The following is a 16,216-nucleotide window of genomic DNA, read 5'->3' as shown; positions in this document are numbered from 1 at the left end:
TCTGACTTCACAGAGAATTCCTTGACAAATGTCCAAGTGCCAACCTTTAACTTGAATCTAATTGCGTATTACTCGATCCCATTCCTGTCTGGGAAACTGAACACGCTTGCTGCTGGAGCAAGCATGATGGGCAATGAGTGCAATGAGTACATTTGATGTCAGCGAACCACATCGAATGTTGAGACCTCATTGTTTTGTTGTTGTTTTAATCTATAATTTTAAATGACATTGATAAATGGCTCCCATACTTGATGGGGTTCTTCATGTTTTGCAATTGGAATTACAAACACCAGTTCTAACATGTTGGGACGTTGTGTAAAACATTATTGAAAACACAATACAATAATTTGCTTATCTTTTTTCAAGCTATGGTGGCAGGTTCAATCAACCTAGAACAAGACAAGAGACTGAGATTATTTTTTGCTTGCGAGGAGAACTGACAGAGATGTGCTGAGTTGCAATTTCCTACCCATTCTCAGGCACACTCTCCCGAGCCTTCTCTTTTTATTTTTTTTACAGGGCGTTCCAACAACAAACTGTTTCAGTCCTTATCTTCTGATAAGGGCACAGTTCCTGTTCTGCAGCTGCAAGAGCATGAGTCATGCTTTGCAATACTATATGAGTGAATATGGGATAACTTATGTACATTTATTCTAACATATAGTAAATTGAATACAGAAAGACAATACATTTAATGTTCAAACTGATTAACATTATAGTTTTTTTGTAAATATTTTCTCATTTTGAATTGGATGTCTGCAAACACATTACAAAAAGATGGGACGGGTGACAAAAGACCAGGAAAGTCAATGAAAGCTAAAAAAAAAAAAAAAAAAAAACACCTGTTGGGACATTCCACAGGTGAAAAGGTTTAAAAAGTGTGCTGCGGTCTGAAAAGTCCATATTTCAAATATTTTTGGGAAATCATGGATGTGAACGTGGATGTCCTATGGGCCAAAGGACCATCTGGATTGTTATAAGTGCAAAGTTCAAAAGCCAGCGAGCTATGGGGGTGTATTAGTGCCCATGGCATTGGTATCTTGCACATCTGTGAAGGCACCATTATTGCTGAAAAGTAGAGACATCTAAGGACCGTCGTTTTCAGGGACAACGCTTCTTGTCTAAACAAGACAATGCCAAGCCACTTTCTGTTACAACAGCTTTGCTTCATAGAAAAATAGTGTGCATACTAGACTAGCCTGCCAGCAGTCCAGACCTGTCTCTCATTAAACATGTGTGGCATTCTATAGATTGCAAATTACGACAAAGACTGGTGAGTTGGAAAAGATTTTTATATAAAAAGCTTCAACAAATGTGCATTCCCGGATCCTTATGGCTTATCTCTTCCATTTGCTTCTAACAGTTCTTAAAAGGTCAAATATCGTGACCAACTTGAGATGCTTTTGAAGAACCGGAACTAAACTGTGAAATTTCCAAATTCTGTGTCAAACTAGCAGCGCTTGAATGTCAGTTATTGGCTTTAGTCCAGTTTCTCTTACATGGCAAGGATGGGTTTTTGTTTTTCTTTCTGTCCTAAAAGGTTTCTGTTAGCTTTAAGAACATCCCGCCACGAATCCCCCACCTGCACTGAAAGGACAAAATTTATTTGCTCTGGATTTATTTCCATGTTAGCCCCGCATCTAGGTTACATCTGAAATTGGACTTCTTTCCCAATCATGTTCCCAATCTCTTTCTTCCCATGCTCACTGTCAAAGTGAGATACTATCTGTTTGTACAGCACTAAGCAGTCTCCGCATTTTTCTCTCAACGTCTGAGCTCCTAATTGCTTGTGATTGTTGACACTGTTGAGCGTACCCTCGTTATTCCAGTGGTAATAAGATACAGGGCCAGCCTTGGAGTACTGAAGTCTATTTTATTAGTCCTCTTTCATGCTGTTTTAGTCCTACGGAACAAGGATTTACAAAGGCGGTGCTTGTTAAAAAAAAAAAAAAAGATACAAGCTCATCCATGTTAAATTCTGGCACTTATTAGGGGAACTGTTGCGAAAATGTATTTTTAGCCTGACTGAATTCGATCTAGTAGATCTTTGGGTCAAATTTTGATCAAACATACATAACATAGCTTGCAATATTCTGTGAATGATACATGATATAATGTTGACCTATTAGCGCATCATAAAAACACAAAGTTGCCTCTTACACAAGTTATTTTTCCTTCTCCTCTTTAGATGGAGGAGATTTCCAGATGGTCACCATAAATTGCTCATTGTTTTCCAATATTGCATTTGTGGTCATCAAATGTTAACTTGTCCTTTTTATGAGTTCCATTGTGATCTGTCGATAGCATAACCAACCTTCCATTCTCCGTAGTCAAAGCAAACAGGAAACGACAGACCACACTGCTTCCTATCTGATGGTTTCTCTGCCCGAAACTACAAATCATGGGGACCAACAACGACCGGCAGAATTGTTTTGTCACATGACTTGAAAAGAGAATCCAACTGGACTTTTTGGGTTGTTTGTTTTGTTTTTCCCAGGGATTATATTTCACTTCCATTCTCTGAAACTTTCAATTCACTCTGCCCACTAGCAACTGAATGCCCCCCGACCCCCCCCCCCCATTTGTATGTTTGCATCCTTGCAATGTGGTTATCTTCAAATAATCTAAGGTGGCAAATCCAGGTCCAGAAAGTAAAAACCCTGCAACAGTTTGGCTTTAGCCTCAGGTGCTAGTTAGCTAGCTCCCATGGTGCTCGTTTATCTGCTGGCACCTGGATTGGCACCTCTGCTGGTGGCTCGGTCGGGCCAGCGTCAGCATCAGTACCTGACGGTCACATGTCGGAACAATTTTTTTATTTTTTTTATTCAAAACTTATAACTAGACCCATGTCACCAAACCAGTTAAATCCATAGTGGCCCGCATATTTATGAAACTAAATAGACAGAAGCTACTTTTCTCCGCGCGTATGGATCAAAACATACTGCTAGCTAGCAGACAAATGAGCACCATAGGAGATAGCTAGGCAGCTAGCTAATTAGCAGCTGAGGCTAAAGCCCAACTGTGGCAGGGTTTTTACTTTCTGGACCTAGATTTGCCACCTCTGCAAATAATACCTGAGATGTTGACCCTTGGCTTGGGTTAGATTTAAACCACCAAACAACAAATACCTTCTTTTCTGGTTTCATATCTTTTTTTATAGCCGCAAATGATTGTCATAACAACGTCCCCCTAGCTCGCCCTCGGTGATCACTCGTGTTGAACCAGGTGTAGAACACCCATTTTTATACAAGGAAGAGAGCAAAGTGGGCCATATCTACATCCATATTTCATTTTATTGGATGAAAACAAACACAGTGGTCTCCTTGATTTGATTTCAACAAATGTCATGTTTTAGATGGCACTGTATTCCAAGGCCTACCAAGGAATAATCGGATTCTACTTCCTGGTCTAATGCCATTAAAGTGACTGATTTTCTCTCCTAGTTATTTGTCAGCCATCTCTCCTGGCATGGCATCTTCCACCTCAGCCCTTCAGTTTTAATTTAAATGGCCATAAATAGTCCATTTTCCCTACCACATCCTCCCAAATTACATTGTAACCATTCAGTGTGTCTAATTAGTTTCTCCTTTTCTAATTTGGCCCGAGTTCGAATCATTTCTCCTTGTACACTTCTTGTACGTCAGATGTACTTTTTGAGCAATGTTGTTGCTGTGAAATTTTAACCATATGAGTCCAATTTGCTTCAGCTCAATTGAATGCCAAGGAAAGGACCTGCTGCTGGCGTTGAGTGAAATGTAATTGCCCTGTTATTGCAGCTGTCCAAGACATGAAAAAAGCAACCATTTCGCAAGAACTGAAATTCTTTCTTTGCTGACAACCTTTTACAGCTTCAAACATATCTTTTAACCCATCTCTCGTTTCAAACTCCACCAGGGTATACATGTGATGGTTTTAACATTACGTACACCTGGAAAATTATCAATTGGATAAAAGAACGGCATAAAAAATAGCTGTTTGGATTGACACAATCACGGTGGTGTTAATTTAACAAACAAACAAAATGTGTTACTGCCGTTGCAGTTAGCAGTGTAGAATAGATGTGTTTGAATTTTAACTAAAGTACATGAGGAATTAAATCTGCCAGTAGTTTTTTTTAACATTTGTTTTTCTTACAAATATTCATTTTGTTTCCTCACACAAAGAACAGCACACGCATGCAGGCGAGTGAGACGTCAGAATGATGGGGCTCAATGTTGCACCCCTGGGCTCAGATCATTAAAATGTCCCTGTCTATCAATGTCAGTCGCAACATCTCATAATAAGATTGAGCCTAATGAGACACCTTAATGTGTTTTGTATTTAATCAGTTAATCATGTTCACCTTTCAAAAGGTTTGGTAACAGTGTGTTGGGATAACTGCTATCTCCGCTTACTGGCATGACTCGTTAATATATTGTCATTATTAACATTTATTTATGGGATTTTATGTCACGTTATATGACCCAAACCCAGACAACATGCAGTTACTATGCCGCTTATGATGATAATGTATGATGATGATGTATTAGCCACTCTTAGTTTGTTTGGTCTTATGCAGTTAGTATGCCCATTGTGACGATGATGATGATGATGATGGATTAGCCATTCTTAATGTGTCTAGTCTTATGCAGTTACTATGTCCCCTATGATGATAATGTATGATGATGATGATGTATTAGGCACTCTTAGTTTGTTTAGTATTATGCAGTTACCATGCCCATTGTGACGATGATGATGTATTAGCCATTCTTAATGTGTCTAGTCTTATGCAGTTACTATGTCCCCTATGATGATGATGTATTAGCCACTCTTAGTTTGTCTAGTCTTATGTGGTTACTATATCCCTTATGATGATAATGTATGATGATGTATTAGCCACTCTTATTTTGTCTAGTCGTATGCACTTACTATGTCCTTTCTGATGATAATGTATGATGATGTATTCGTCTAATCTTACGCAGTCACTATGTTCCTTAAGATGATAATACAAGGTGATACAATATTAGCCACTCTTAGTTTGTCTAGTCTTATGCAGTTACTAAGTCCTCTATGATGATAATGTGATCACGTTGTCAGTTCCTATGGTCCTGTATTAGCCACTCTTATTTTGCTTAGTCACTCTTATTTTGTCATACAAGCCTTTATTATGTCATATAGAATTGTTGCTCAGCTATATCAGCAATTGTGTCTTAATTTGTTTCTTTTGATTACAGTCTAGTAACGGGGTGGAGATGCAGAGTGGGCGCCATTCGGTAACCGTAGAGTCTCAAGTCCAAAAGCAGCACCAGGATGACGGAGGCAGTTTTCGCCAAGCTCAGAGGCAATACAGTTCTCTGCCACGGTGAGTCTCATCTGAGTCTCATCGGCATGTATGTAATTCATCCCTCGCATCATTGACACCTGTTGTATTTTTGAAACCTGAACTTTTCTGTTGGCAGTCCCGCTTATTGGGCTTGAGCCTGACACCACATGAGTCCTCCATTTTCTGTTTTTCTTATCCGTTGGCATCCTACTGTTATGTGTTGTGGCGTATTTGAATCCTGACCTTTGGCGGGTAATTGAATATTGAATATATGTAATTTGTCCCGATAATGTTCTTTGCAATCCTCTGACACTATAGTCAAACTTTAAAAGGAATTTGGATAATTGTCAGGTTGTATAACTTTTTTCCAGGAAGACAACAATGACTCATCCATGAATGCATTGTGAAACTTATTTAATGGCTTCAGCTGTATCTGGTGATTTTTCTCCATCTGCACACACGCCATCCTGTTTTCATTTCCAACACTCACATTTGGGTCGATTAAAACATGTTTCCGTCTGTGGATATGGATTTGCGGTCCACATGGACGCATAATCAATGCGGTCTGTATAGGCCAGACCAATCTATGCATTCCTTTCTTAGGTATTATCTGCTGGCATCTCATGTGATGTGACAGTTGACTCCCAGCCTCCCCTCCCACGGTCAGTTGCTTCTCTTGGGAAAGTTCGTCTGGCCGGTGATAAAAGACTGACTATGGTGGCTTTTGATATGCATTCCTACCATAATCTCCTAACACTCTTAGCAGGCGCTTGTGTGAACTCAGGCTTCATGTTAGACTATAGCAAATGCCTTACATCCCTAGATTAATAACCATAATTCTCCTCAGTTTCCACATTTTGAGACATTTGTTCGCCTCAGGAATTCCCTTTTAAAGTGGAAAGTAAAATCCCCAAAGAGCTTCCAGAAAAAGCCGTGGTAGCTGCATATCTGATGTCAGGCGGGCTAAGCTCGCCGTCCAGGATGTGAGGATTGGAGGAGCACTAATGAAGGGTTGTTGTTCGAGTAGGATTAGCGGCGCTCGGCAGCGGTGGGTGAGGAACAAGCGTGTTAGTAGGAAAGAGAGACCGCTGATTAGCTTGAAAGAGACGCAACACACATAACACGCACATGAATGTGGCTAAGATAAGATTCTTACCAACGGGAAGGTTAAAGGAGGCCAGCGGATCACCTTCCCACTCGAGCGGCTACTGCATTCCTCAGCACCATACCATAAGGAAAATGTTGTACCTTTGCTTTGGAGACATTTAGTGTACTTTTAGAAGTGAGTGCTCAAATATAAGAGCTTTGATTATAATTGTGCCTTACAAAAACACAATGCAATGCATCTTTGAATTTGAATATCTGAATCGTAATTTTTGTTAGAAACGTAATTTTTGTTAGAAACAATATATGTGGGAATGCTGTTCAGCATTTACACCTTTCAAATTTACACCGTTCAAATTTCAATATATATACAGTATATCGTCTGATTCCACAACTTACAGTATTCGCACAATTTAATGTTACTCCCAAAAACGTACAAATATGTTCTATTTTAAATGTTGTAAAGGGTCCCAAAGACGTACGTATAGGCTTTTAGATTATTTTTTTTATTTTATTTTTTTATGTTAGAGCACACAGAAGGCTTTGATGCAACCTCTCAATTGCAAAGAACGGTTGAATAGTGTCAGTAAAAACAAAACAAAAAAGATGTGTCGCAGCTTTACTATTAGATCGGATTAGATTGTATAGGTGTACCTAGTGTTGCCATAGAACTTGTGCCAGTTTGCTGGCCTGTGTGAGCGAGTTCATTCACACGTGTGCGCATTTGCCCTTCTCATGAACTCCGATTTTTCCCAGCTGTTTAAAAGAAACACCCAGCCACCACAAGTTTTTCCTGAGAACCAAGTTCCTGGCTTTGTTTATATTCTGTCACTCTAGAGCTAACTTTCTCTTTGGGGTAATATATTTCCCCCACCCCCTCTGTCTGTAAATTTAATCTACTTTGTGACAGATTCTGGCTCGTGACTAGAAGTGATAAGAGTGCTCCACTTATGCATCAATCATGAGTGGATTCCTGTGGGAGATTTTTTTTTCCCCTCTCATCCTCACCAAAAAAAGCTTCTCAAATTTTATTTTTGAAAAAGTAAACTGTCACTCCAGAAATGTGGATAGCTGCCTTGTGTGACAGGCGCATGAAGTTTCCAAACAAGCAGTTCCCTCATGAGTTGTGTTGGCTGCTCTGTAAGCCAAGCCAGGGTGTAAATGCATGTTGGCTTGGAGAGACAGCAAAAGCCTGATATGGAACATGTGGTACTGCTCACTCTGCAGTCTGTCCTTACATCTGCCTCGCTCCCTGCTGTCCTCACATGCATACTACATAGACTTGTGCAAACGCACACCAGCGGAGCACAACAAGATAATAAGCTTGGGTTTCACATGGCAAGTGCATAAATGCATTTGCAGCTGTTTGCATGTACATAAATGCAAACTGGAGAGCAGTTTGATGTGTTGTCCTCTGGAGATGGGCATTCGTGGGCGGTGATCAAATTGTGCAATTATCAATTAACCCTATAAAGCCTGGAACATTGAATAGTTCACAGGAAATTCTGATTATTTAAAAAAAAAAGTGTCTTTACTGGTCCTCAAAAAAATTTTTTAAAGCAACTTCTACATATGACTTTTCATTTGTATCATATTTGATACATTCATTTACAATGCTTAAAATTCTTAATTTCATAAACTAAAACATAACAATATTCAGACATATAAAACATGTTAGTATTTCCAAACATTAGGAAGGATTTTCCCACTAATAATCAATAGTATAACTGCTAACAGCAGCATTGACAATATAAATATTCAATGTACACAATAATTTCATACAATTGTGTTTAGTTTGTAGGGGATATATGTATTACCTTTAGTGTTTTGTTTCTATCTAGACACATTTCGTTAAGACTGTGTTTTGGGTTGGGTGGTGTTGTTATTATGTTGATGTTGTCAGTTGCTATGTCCCTCATTTATTTGTAATTGTCATTAAGTTGCTATGTCCCTTATGATGATGATGTATTTGTCACTCTTATTTTGTATAGTCACTCTTATTTTGTATTTGCTATACAGTTGTTATGCCCCTTATGAGGATATTAGGTGCTATGCAGTCGCTATGGTCCTGTATTGGCCACTCTTAGTTTGTCTAGACATTCTTATTTTGTTATATGGGCCTTTATTCTGTTATATAGAATTTTGTAGTTGCTATACAGTTGCTTTGTCCCATATGAGGATGTTGTCAGTTGCTATGCAGTTGCTATAGTCATGTATTGGCCACTCTTAGTTTGTCTAGTCACTCTTATTTTGTTATATAGGCCAATCATAGAGTGTGTTGCCCTAGTAAAAGTTAGTGAATAATATTTTTATCAGCACGTTGAGGTTTCTTCCATGCAAGCTGTCTTCTATGTGTATAAAGTAGAGTAGATACAAAATCTATATAAAGGAGATGAAGTTGATTTGACAAGGAAACAAACTCCTTCTTGTAAAGTCTTAACTGGGATTCAACTGTTGTCTGTCTGTTGTCAACTCGGCATCCAATCTAATCCCTTCAGACTTTCTAAATATGTTTCCACTCACAACAATCTACTCCATCATCACAGAGTTGGAGCCGGAGGCTCCATGGGCAACTACACCTTCTGCCACTTTGTGGTGAAAATGAGAACCCAAATGATATTTAAAACCGATTACATTTTCAGATAACAAGCCCATTGCAGTTTGATTAAAGAAAAAAAAACGTTATACCCACATTTTTTTCCGTTTTTCTGTACTTTTATCTTTCTAAATCAGCTTGTTTTTCTCTTCATCTCTGTATACTGTGAACTCAAAAGCCTTTAAAGCTGGCAGCAGGTCAGTGATGTGCGAATGTGGTTTTTCTTAGCAACCTGATGTAAAAAACCTTTTCACAGGTCTTCCAAGGCACATTTCCTTTAATGGATCCTAATAATGGAAAACCAGATTCAACACTTTAGCTAAAATAGTGACCAATTGTCTATCAAAGCACTTGGCCACATTTTCAAAAGGTATGCATGGGCAAAATATGTTAGTTTGTACTTTTTTATTGTGTCAAATTTTGAAAGGTTGAAATGTTGAGGGTTTAAAATAAGTATAATGAATTTGTAATTATAATAATAATAATAATGAACCGTTTCTGTCCCTGATGTGCAACATGAAACACTAATGCCATCTAGTGGCAGATAATTACCTTAACACAAATCTATTACTCGATGTTTTTTAACTTTAAAAAAACTTTATGAATTACTTACTATAAAATTACTGTATCAACGACCTAAATCTTTTAACTCTCCGTCTCTGTGTGTTTAGGCCTCGTAAGAACCCGAGCACCCAGGACACATGGGACAAGGCCTTCACTGCAACAGATGGCACTCAGGGTGCCAAGGACAACCCACGCCACTCTGGCGGCCACGGAGCACATAACGGCTACCTGGGAACTTCCAGCTATAACGCTCGCGTCCTCTTGGAGACTCAAGAGTTGCTGAGACAGGAGCAAAGACGCAAAGAGCAAGAGGCCGTCTCGCTACCTCCTGAACAGGGTCCCACAAGCACCAGTAGGAGAGACCACACTCAAACCCCCATCCAGATTCCAGCCAAATCCAAAGGGCCCTACAGACAGGATGTTCCCCCGTCCCCGACTCAACTCGCCAGGCTCAGTCGGCTTCATCAGGGCTCAGAGAAAGGGAGGCAGTTTTATTCCTGAAATTGACAAAGGTATGTGACATACAGTCCCTTTCAAAAAGATGATATTATTAGAATTGCAAGGTCAATCATGTTGTTGCATACTAAAGATTTTTGGGTTTCAGATCAAAAGGTCTGAAACCTAAATGTCTTTAGCATATAGGAATTGACCTTGTTGTTCCAATACTTTTGGAGGGGACTGTAAAGGAAAGTTAGGACTGATTTGATAATACATTTATTAAAAAAGAAAAAAAAAGTGAGCAAGGAGTCCAAATGCTGTGATATTAAGAATTTTACTAGAGTGATATTTAATTTTTTTTTATCGACATGACCCTTAATCATTTGAGCTGTATGTAAAATAATGACTTTTAATATTTTCTTATCTTGAGTATGTATATACAGTCAGTGCCTTTTTTCTACAATTACTCCTCTGGTGTCAGATTTGTGTTTTTGAACAATCTGAGGAGAAGTTACAACAAAATGTAATCGGATATCTATTATGTTTCTTAAGTGTTTGTGTGACCTGAGGAATTATTGCTTTTTGCACCACGCAGCAACCAAAAGTTTGATTTCTTTCATCTTGCTTGACTTTCTTGTTTTCTCTTCACATTCTCTCTTTAACCAGACTGCCCAAAAAAAAAAAAAACTCGCTTTAGAACTATATTATTCCAACTCTGTTTGGCCTACCCAGGGATTCCAGCTTTATAAATTGGGTCATGTCAGGGTTATTAATTAATGTACCTCATTAAAAATGAATGCAGGCCTTTTGTATTCATTTTTTGTTGTCATGCGTTGCGAGGAGCAAGAAACGTCAACCTTGCTGGCAAGGTTTCGGCCCCGGCCTTGTCCGGAATGATTGGGATGTAAGTGAAGCCTGCTGGCCCTGAGGTGTCGGAGCTGTTCCTTGCTGAATATTTTATCAGGGGGGGTCACATGGGAGCCGCAGCGGCTCTGCAGTGGGTGGCCCCAGTCTGGCATAAAGTGTCTATTTTATCGGCTGGATACAAAGGGGCTGATTTGGTTTCCCCTCCATGATTATGTCCATTAATGGAGCTCCATTTGGCTGTTTTTGGCATTTTGTCAATAATTGGTGGTGATTTTTTTTCCCCCACTGTGAGTGAGTGAGGGTTTTGCACTTTCATTAGTGTGAATATCTAAAGTGAAACTAATGAATAACATTTTGAAGCAAGGGTCACAGGATTTTTTCTCATCATATTTTTCTAAATGCGGGCAGATATTCTTTCACACTTTTATAACGCTTTATCACAACATTCATGTGCAACATTTTAATGTTTTCATTCACAAAAAAAGTTCTTATTAAACTTACCGTAAAATCCTGTGAATAAGACACATTTTTTTCTGTATAAAATTATCCAAAATCATCCCACTAAATAAAAAATAATCTTAATAATTTATATATTTAATTTATAGACATTTTATCGGTATATAGATGTTATAGAAAAAGGTGTACTTACATTTCCAAATTGTTTACATTTTTAATAATGTCTGATTACAAATTCATGTGTACCTTGTTTCAAAAAAATTGCTTGCAAAACCAGTCAAGCTAGAAGTAGCAGCAATTGTTCATACTATCCATGACGGAACCCGCAACCAACGTGGTGAGGCCAACTTCAAAATAAAAACTTTTCAAATGCAGCAATGCACTTACATTAGTGCTTTGGGATGCTTTTATTTTTAAGTGGTTGAAAACACTGGCAAAAAGAGCTTGCAGCATGGCCCTGGCTGATCTCTTATACTCTGATGCCACCAGCTGGCCGTTTTTTGTAATAACTACCATTGCTTTAAGCAACCTCTTCATGTCAGAAGCTGTATCAAATACTTCTGTATGCGCTAGTATACTTTTTTTTTTTTTTAAACAAACAAAAAACCTATAAATACGTTTTTGGGTGTGAAGGACAAAGTATGTATTTATACGTTTTTGGGTTTGAATGAGTTAAGGATGCAAAGAAAAAAGAAAAAATTACGCTGACATTGTATTATACGGCGCCTGTTGCCAGCATTCAGCGCCGGCCCCAGTGTTAGCATCACCAGCATTCACAGCTAGTTGCTAGCTAAGCAAGGAAGGCGGCGAGAGATGTCATATAACTTTTCAAATGCAGTTTAATAGACGAAAAGGACTGCACACTTTCTTATGAAACTCGAGCCAAAAAATGTATAAAATAAATACAAATTAGGCAATATTAGCGGTAAACAACAAGAGCCAATTCAAAGAAATGGATGTCATTTTCGGACTCAGCAGCCCAGAATTACTCAGATCATTAAGATAAATTGTTGGCCAGTATATTAAAGAATGCTAGCAAATCAGGGGGCCGTATTATACACGAGTACAGAAACAAAATTAGCTTTTTAAGGGTGATTTTTAGAGTGCGTATTATACATGTGATTTTACGGTAATCCAAGTGTGGCAGGTTATTGCATACCAACATATTTGTCATATATGCTTACTACGGTGTTGGTGTGGTTGTTCATCGCATGTTGAATGCATAGTTTGAACAATTCAGCCTCCGTGATTGCTGCCAGTTGCTGAATACTCCAATATGCCAATGAATATGTCTTGGCATCCTTTCCGTATGAAGCTTTCGGCTCCAGAGTTGGAGAAAAGCAGAAGAGTAGGAGGATAACAAGATGGGAGCTCTGACCTTGACGATGATTCCGTCAGAGGAGTAATCGCAAGTATTCCTCTGAGTTTCTTTTCGAAACTCAAGGCTAGCGCTCTTCTTGTTGCGTTTTTGTCTATTCAGCCCCTTCCTTTTTCATGTTGGATGTCTCTCTGGCCAGAATGTGTTTGCTGCGTTTGAGTTAAATCGGCTGTGATCCTGTGTTGCATAACACACTGAGTAAGGGCTAAAGCGCATGTAAATATAATGTAACCACTATCCTTGTATGAAAATGTCCCATAATATGTTTGTTATTTGCCTTTGTGATATTGTTTTGGGGGATTATTTTTTTCCATCCAGTGCAAAAAAAATGTTGTTACCGCTCACTTGTGTTCATGATCATCTTTTATTGTGTTTTATTATATACCAGAGGGAAGGCACTCCCGTCTCTTTCCGTAAAAAATACACGGCCTGAGAAGGATCCTCTGTACTGACCCGGATTGTCGGACACAAACCTTCAGTCGGTGCTGAGTCCGTGAATTTTTTTTCCGAGTTTTTGCGTCATAATGACTCTCCGAAAAAGGGCATCCGTCACAGACGGAAAAAAATAAGAGACGGAAGTCTGTTATATACTCATGGTACTATGGTGGTATAAAAATGTGTAATAATAGTACCCTCATTTTTATAAGAGAATATGATTAAGAACTAACTTTCTGTTATTTTGTGTACATGCAATAAAAAAAACATTTTTAAACAAAGGCATTTAGGTTTTCCTATTTGTTTGCAACAAAGACCCATCCATCCACACATTTTCTCGGGACTATCTTGAGTTTTTGAGGTATGAAAGGAACATCACATTATTATGGAAGAGGATTAAGGTCAGTGAAGAGAGAAAAACAGTTTGGCAGGATTCTCACTTTATTCTGACTTTAAAGTGAGCATTCTCACTTTATTCTCAGAATTCTCACTTTAAAGTCAGAATTCTGATTTTAATTTCAGAATTATGACTTTAATCTCAGAATTCTGACTTTAATCTGAGAATTCTCACTTTATCCACATAATTGTAATTCTGACTTTGTCACAATTCTCACTTTAAAGAGAATTCTTCACTTTAATGTCAGAATTCTCAGATTAAAGTCAGAATTCTCACTTTAAAGTCAGAATCAACCTTTTTTTCCTCTTCACTAGCCCTAATCCTCTTCCGTACATTATTGACACGGTCTTTTTAATTTTGACAAATTAAAATGTCTCAATAAATGATGAATATGAAGAGAGTACAGTATTTTTCATATTCAGTTGGTTAAGTCTCTCTCTCTCTTTTTCAAGAATGTGATTATTTTATATATATTTTTTGTGCTAATCGCTTGATAATCATACTTGCATCTAACCACAATGACTGACACAACCATCAATCTTTTACTGGCGTTCCTTTAAAAACAACCAAAGGAAAAATAATCTCTGGTTTGATCATGTGGCTGACCGAACCTCTCTTACCTTTTACACAACTCACCATTTCAACATCAAATATCTCCAGCAGCTACATAGCGAGTCATTGGCAGCAAGTCAAAACATTCTAGGTTGAAGCGGCAATAAAAATATGCAATGAAATTAGATCATCCCAGTTCCTCCATCCCTATAATCTCCATTCCTGATTGGAGTTTTTATCGTGAGCTGACTCAACTTCTAAAAACAGCCTGCGATCCTTGAGATGGTAATGACGACAAAAAACGTTTAAGGAAAGGCTAACGTCGGGTTTTAGATGTCGGGGGCCGGCTCTTCATCACAGACCACTTGCCAAACCTATCTTCTTTGAAAGGAAGGGAGAAGCGCTTGAAATGGTCCAGCTGGCCATTTAGAAAATACATCCACATACATCCACTTTATGATTCCACTGATCTGGTTACCACCTTTGGGGGGAAAAAAGGTAAATTTAAGGTGAAGCCTGAGAGAGGAGACCAAGCAGCAGGAATTCATCCATCTTGAGAGGGCTGGGCAAGGCTTTAACTCTTAATACCTTGTGCGGAGTTAAAAAGCAGTGTCTCGGAAGTAGCTCAAACTTTGATCATCCCTCCTGAGCCGCAATTCAGCTCCTCCAATAGTACCTTGGAGTGAGTGTCAATAGAGTGATTTGGAGAGCGATTATCCTGAATTTGGTCCAGAATTTGCTGAGATGGATGCTCCTTGAAATCTGTCCTCGGTGGCAGCAATCACCTCCTCTTATAAAGCCTATTTTGCATTTCATGTACTGTAATTCAACTTCAAAACTCCTGGATGCTAATTTGTGAACCGCCAGGCTTCCTGTTCAGTCTCCCTCTGTTGGTCATTATTATTTTTTAGTGTTTCTCGGACGGGTTGTGACTGTGAAGGAAAAAAATCATTGTGTGTGTCTGTTTTTTTTTGTTTTTTTTTACGTACTGGACCGATAAATCTGATTCTGAAATCGTACTCCCCAACGGCAACCCGAATGAGAATAAGCAGTATGAAAAATAGATGGTTTGTGGAATCTCACAGCAGATGTTGTCATTATTACCTACAGCAAGGTTGTTTGTTTTGTCTATATGTTGCAATGGTGCTCTATTAAATTTCACGTAAACAATGTTCCAATGAAAGTTTGATGGTTGTGTTTATGCACGTGTCGGTCACCAAGGGACCGAATATGTGGGAACAACTGCATTGTAAAGCGTGGTACAATAGAAGTGGCCTTGTGTGAAAGTGCTCTAAACGGCAAAGAAGAAAAAAGGGAATAGAATGTCAGTTGAATTACAGCAAGCCTACCAGGGATTAAATTGTGTTATAATGCTGTTGAATCAAGAAGTTTGGACAGATTTATAAGTACGGATGGCAAACAATCTAGCAAAAACTCCTCTCCAAAGCTCTGTTTGGATTTAAAGGCCAATAAAATGCAGGCTTCATCTCAGCGTGATGTCCAACACAGCATGGAACATATTGGGTGCTCTTCTATAACCCCTTAAACCTTTATTTCTTTATGGTCCATGAAGGCAATAAAACTGTCTTTGGGTCCTAAAGTAGCCCCATTTCCATGACAATCATACTAATGAATGGAAAACTGTCAATGAGTGACAGAAGAATGTTCTGACATCTGAAAACCAGACTAGCAGGTTCATGAACTGGGAAGAACAAAGGTATCTGATGATATACAGTATGAAGTAGATTAAAAGAAAAGTGTATCTAGTGTGACCAGATTTTCAACAACAACAAAATACGGGACACTACTATCTAGCTGAAAATTAAATAAACAATAAATTCTTACCAAAAATGTATTTCAGAGGTGGCAAATTCAGGTCCAGAATGTAAAAACCCCGCCATCGTTTGGCTTTAGCCCCTTCTGCTAGCTAGCTAACTAGCAGGTAAACGAGCACCCGGGTCGCTAGCTAGGGAGCTTGCAAGCTAGCACCTGGGGCTAAAGCTGTAGCAGGGTTTTTATTTTCTGGACCTGGATTTGCCACGTCTGAACTATTTATAACAAATGTCATCGCCAGTCAATCTGGTTGTGTGAGTTTTTTTTTAGCTAATGCTAAATGCTATCTTGGTT

At 38.7% G+C, this 16,216-nt stretch overlaps 1 protein-coding gene across 2 annotated transcripts in view; it reads left to right on the top strand.

Annotated features, from left to right (window-relative positions):
• LOC144040306 (partitioning defective 3 homolog) overlaps positions 1–13,425 on the top strand; it is a 284,979-nt gene extending 271,554 nt beyond the window's left edge. For both annotated transcript variants that reach the window (XM_077554419.1, XM_077554418.1), the window contains 2 exons: positions 5,214–5,341; positions 9,674–13,425. In XM_077554419.1, the coding sequence (XP_077410545.1) occupies positions 5,214–5,341; positions 9,674–10,067 (522 nt within the window). In that variant the 3' untranslated portion in view covers positions 10,068–13,425. The remainder of the gene's footprint in view (positions 1–5,213; positions 5,342–9,673) is intronic.
• Positions 13,426–16,216: the final 2,791 nt, after the last annotated feature.

Source organism: Vanacampus margaritifer, chromosome 20, assembly GCF_051991255.1.
Source record: "Vanacampus margaritifer isolate UIUO_Vmar chromosome 20, RoL_Vmar_1.0, whole genome shotgun sequence".
NCBI classification, from domain to species: domain Eukaryota; kingdom Metazoa; phylum Chordata; class Actinopteri; order Syngnathiformes; family Syngnathidae; genus Vanacampus; species Vanacampus margaritifer.
Note: the sequence above shows the minus strand (reverse complement) of the source record. Positions and strands in the feature narration are given on the sequence as shown.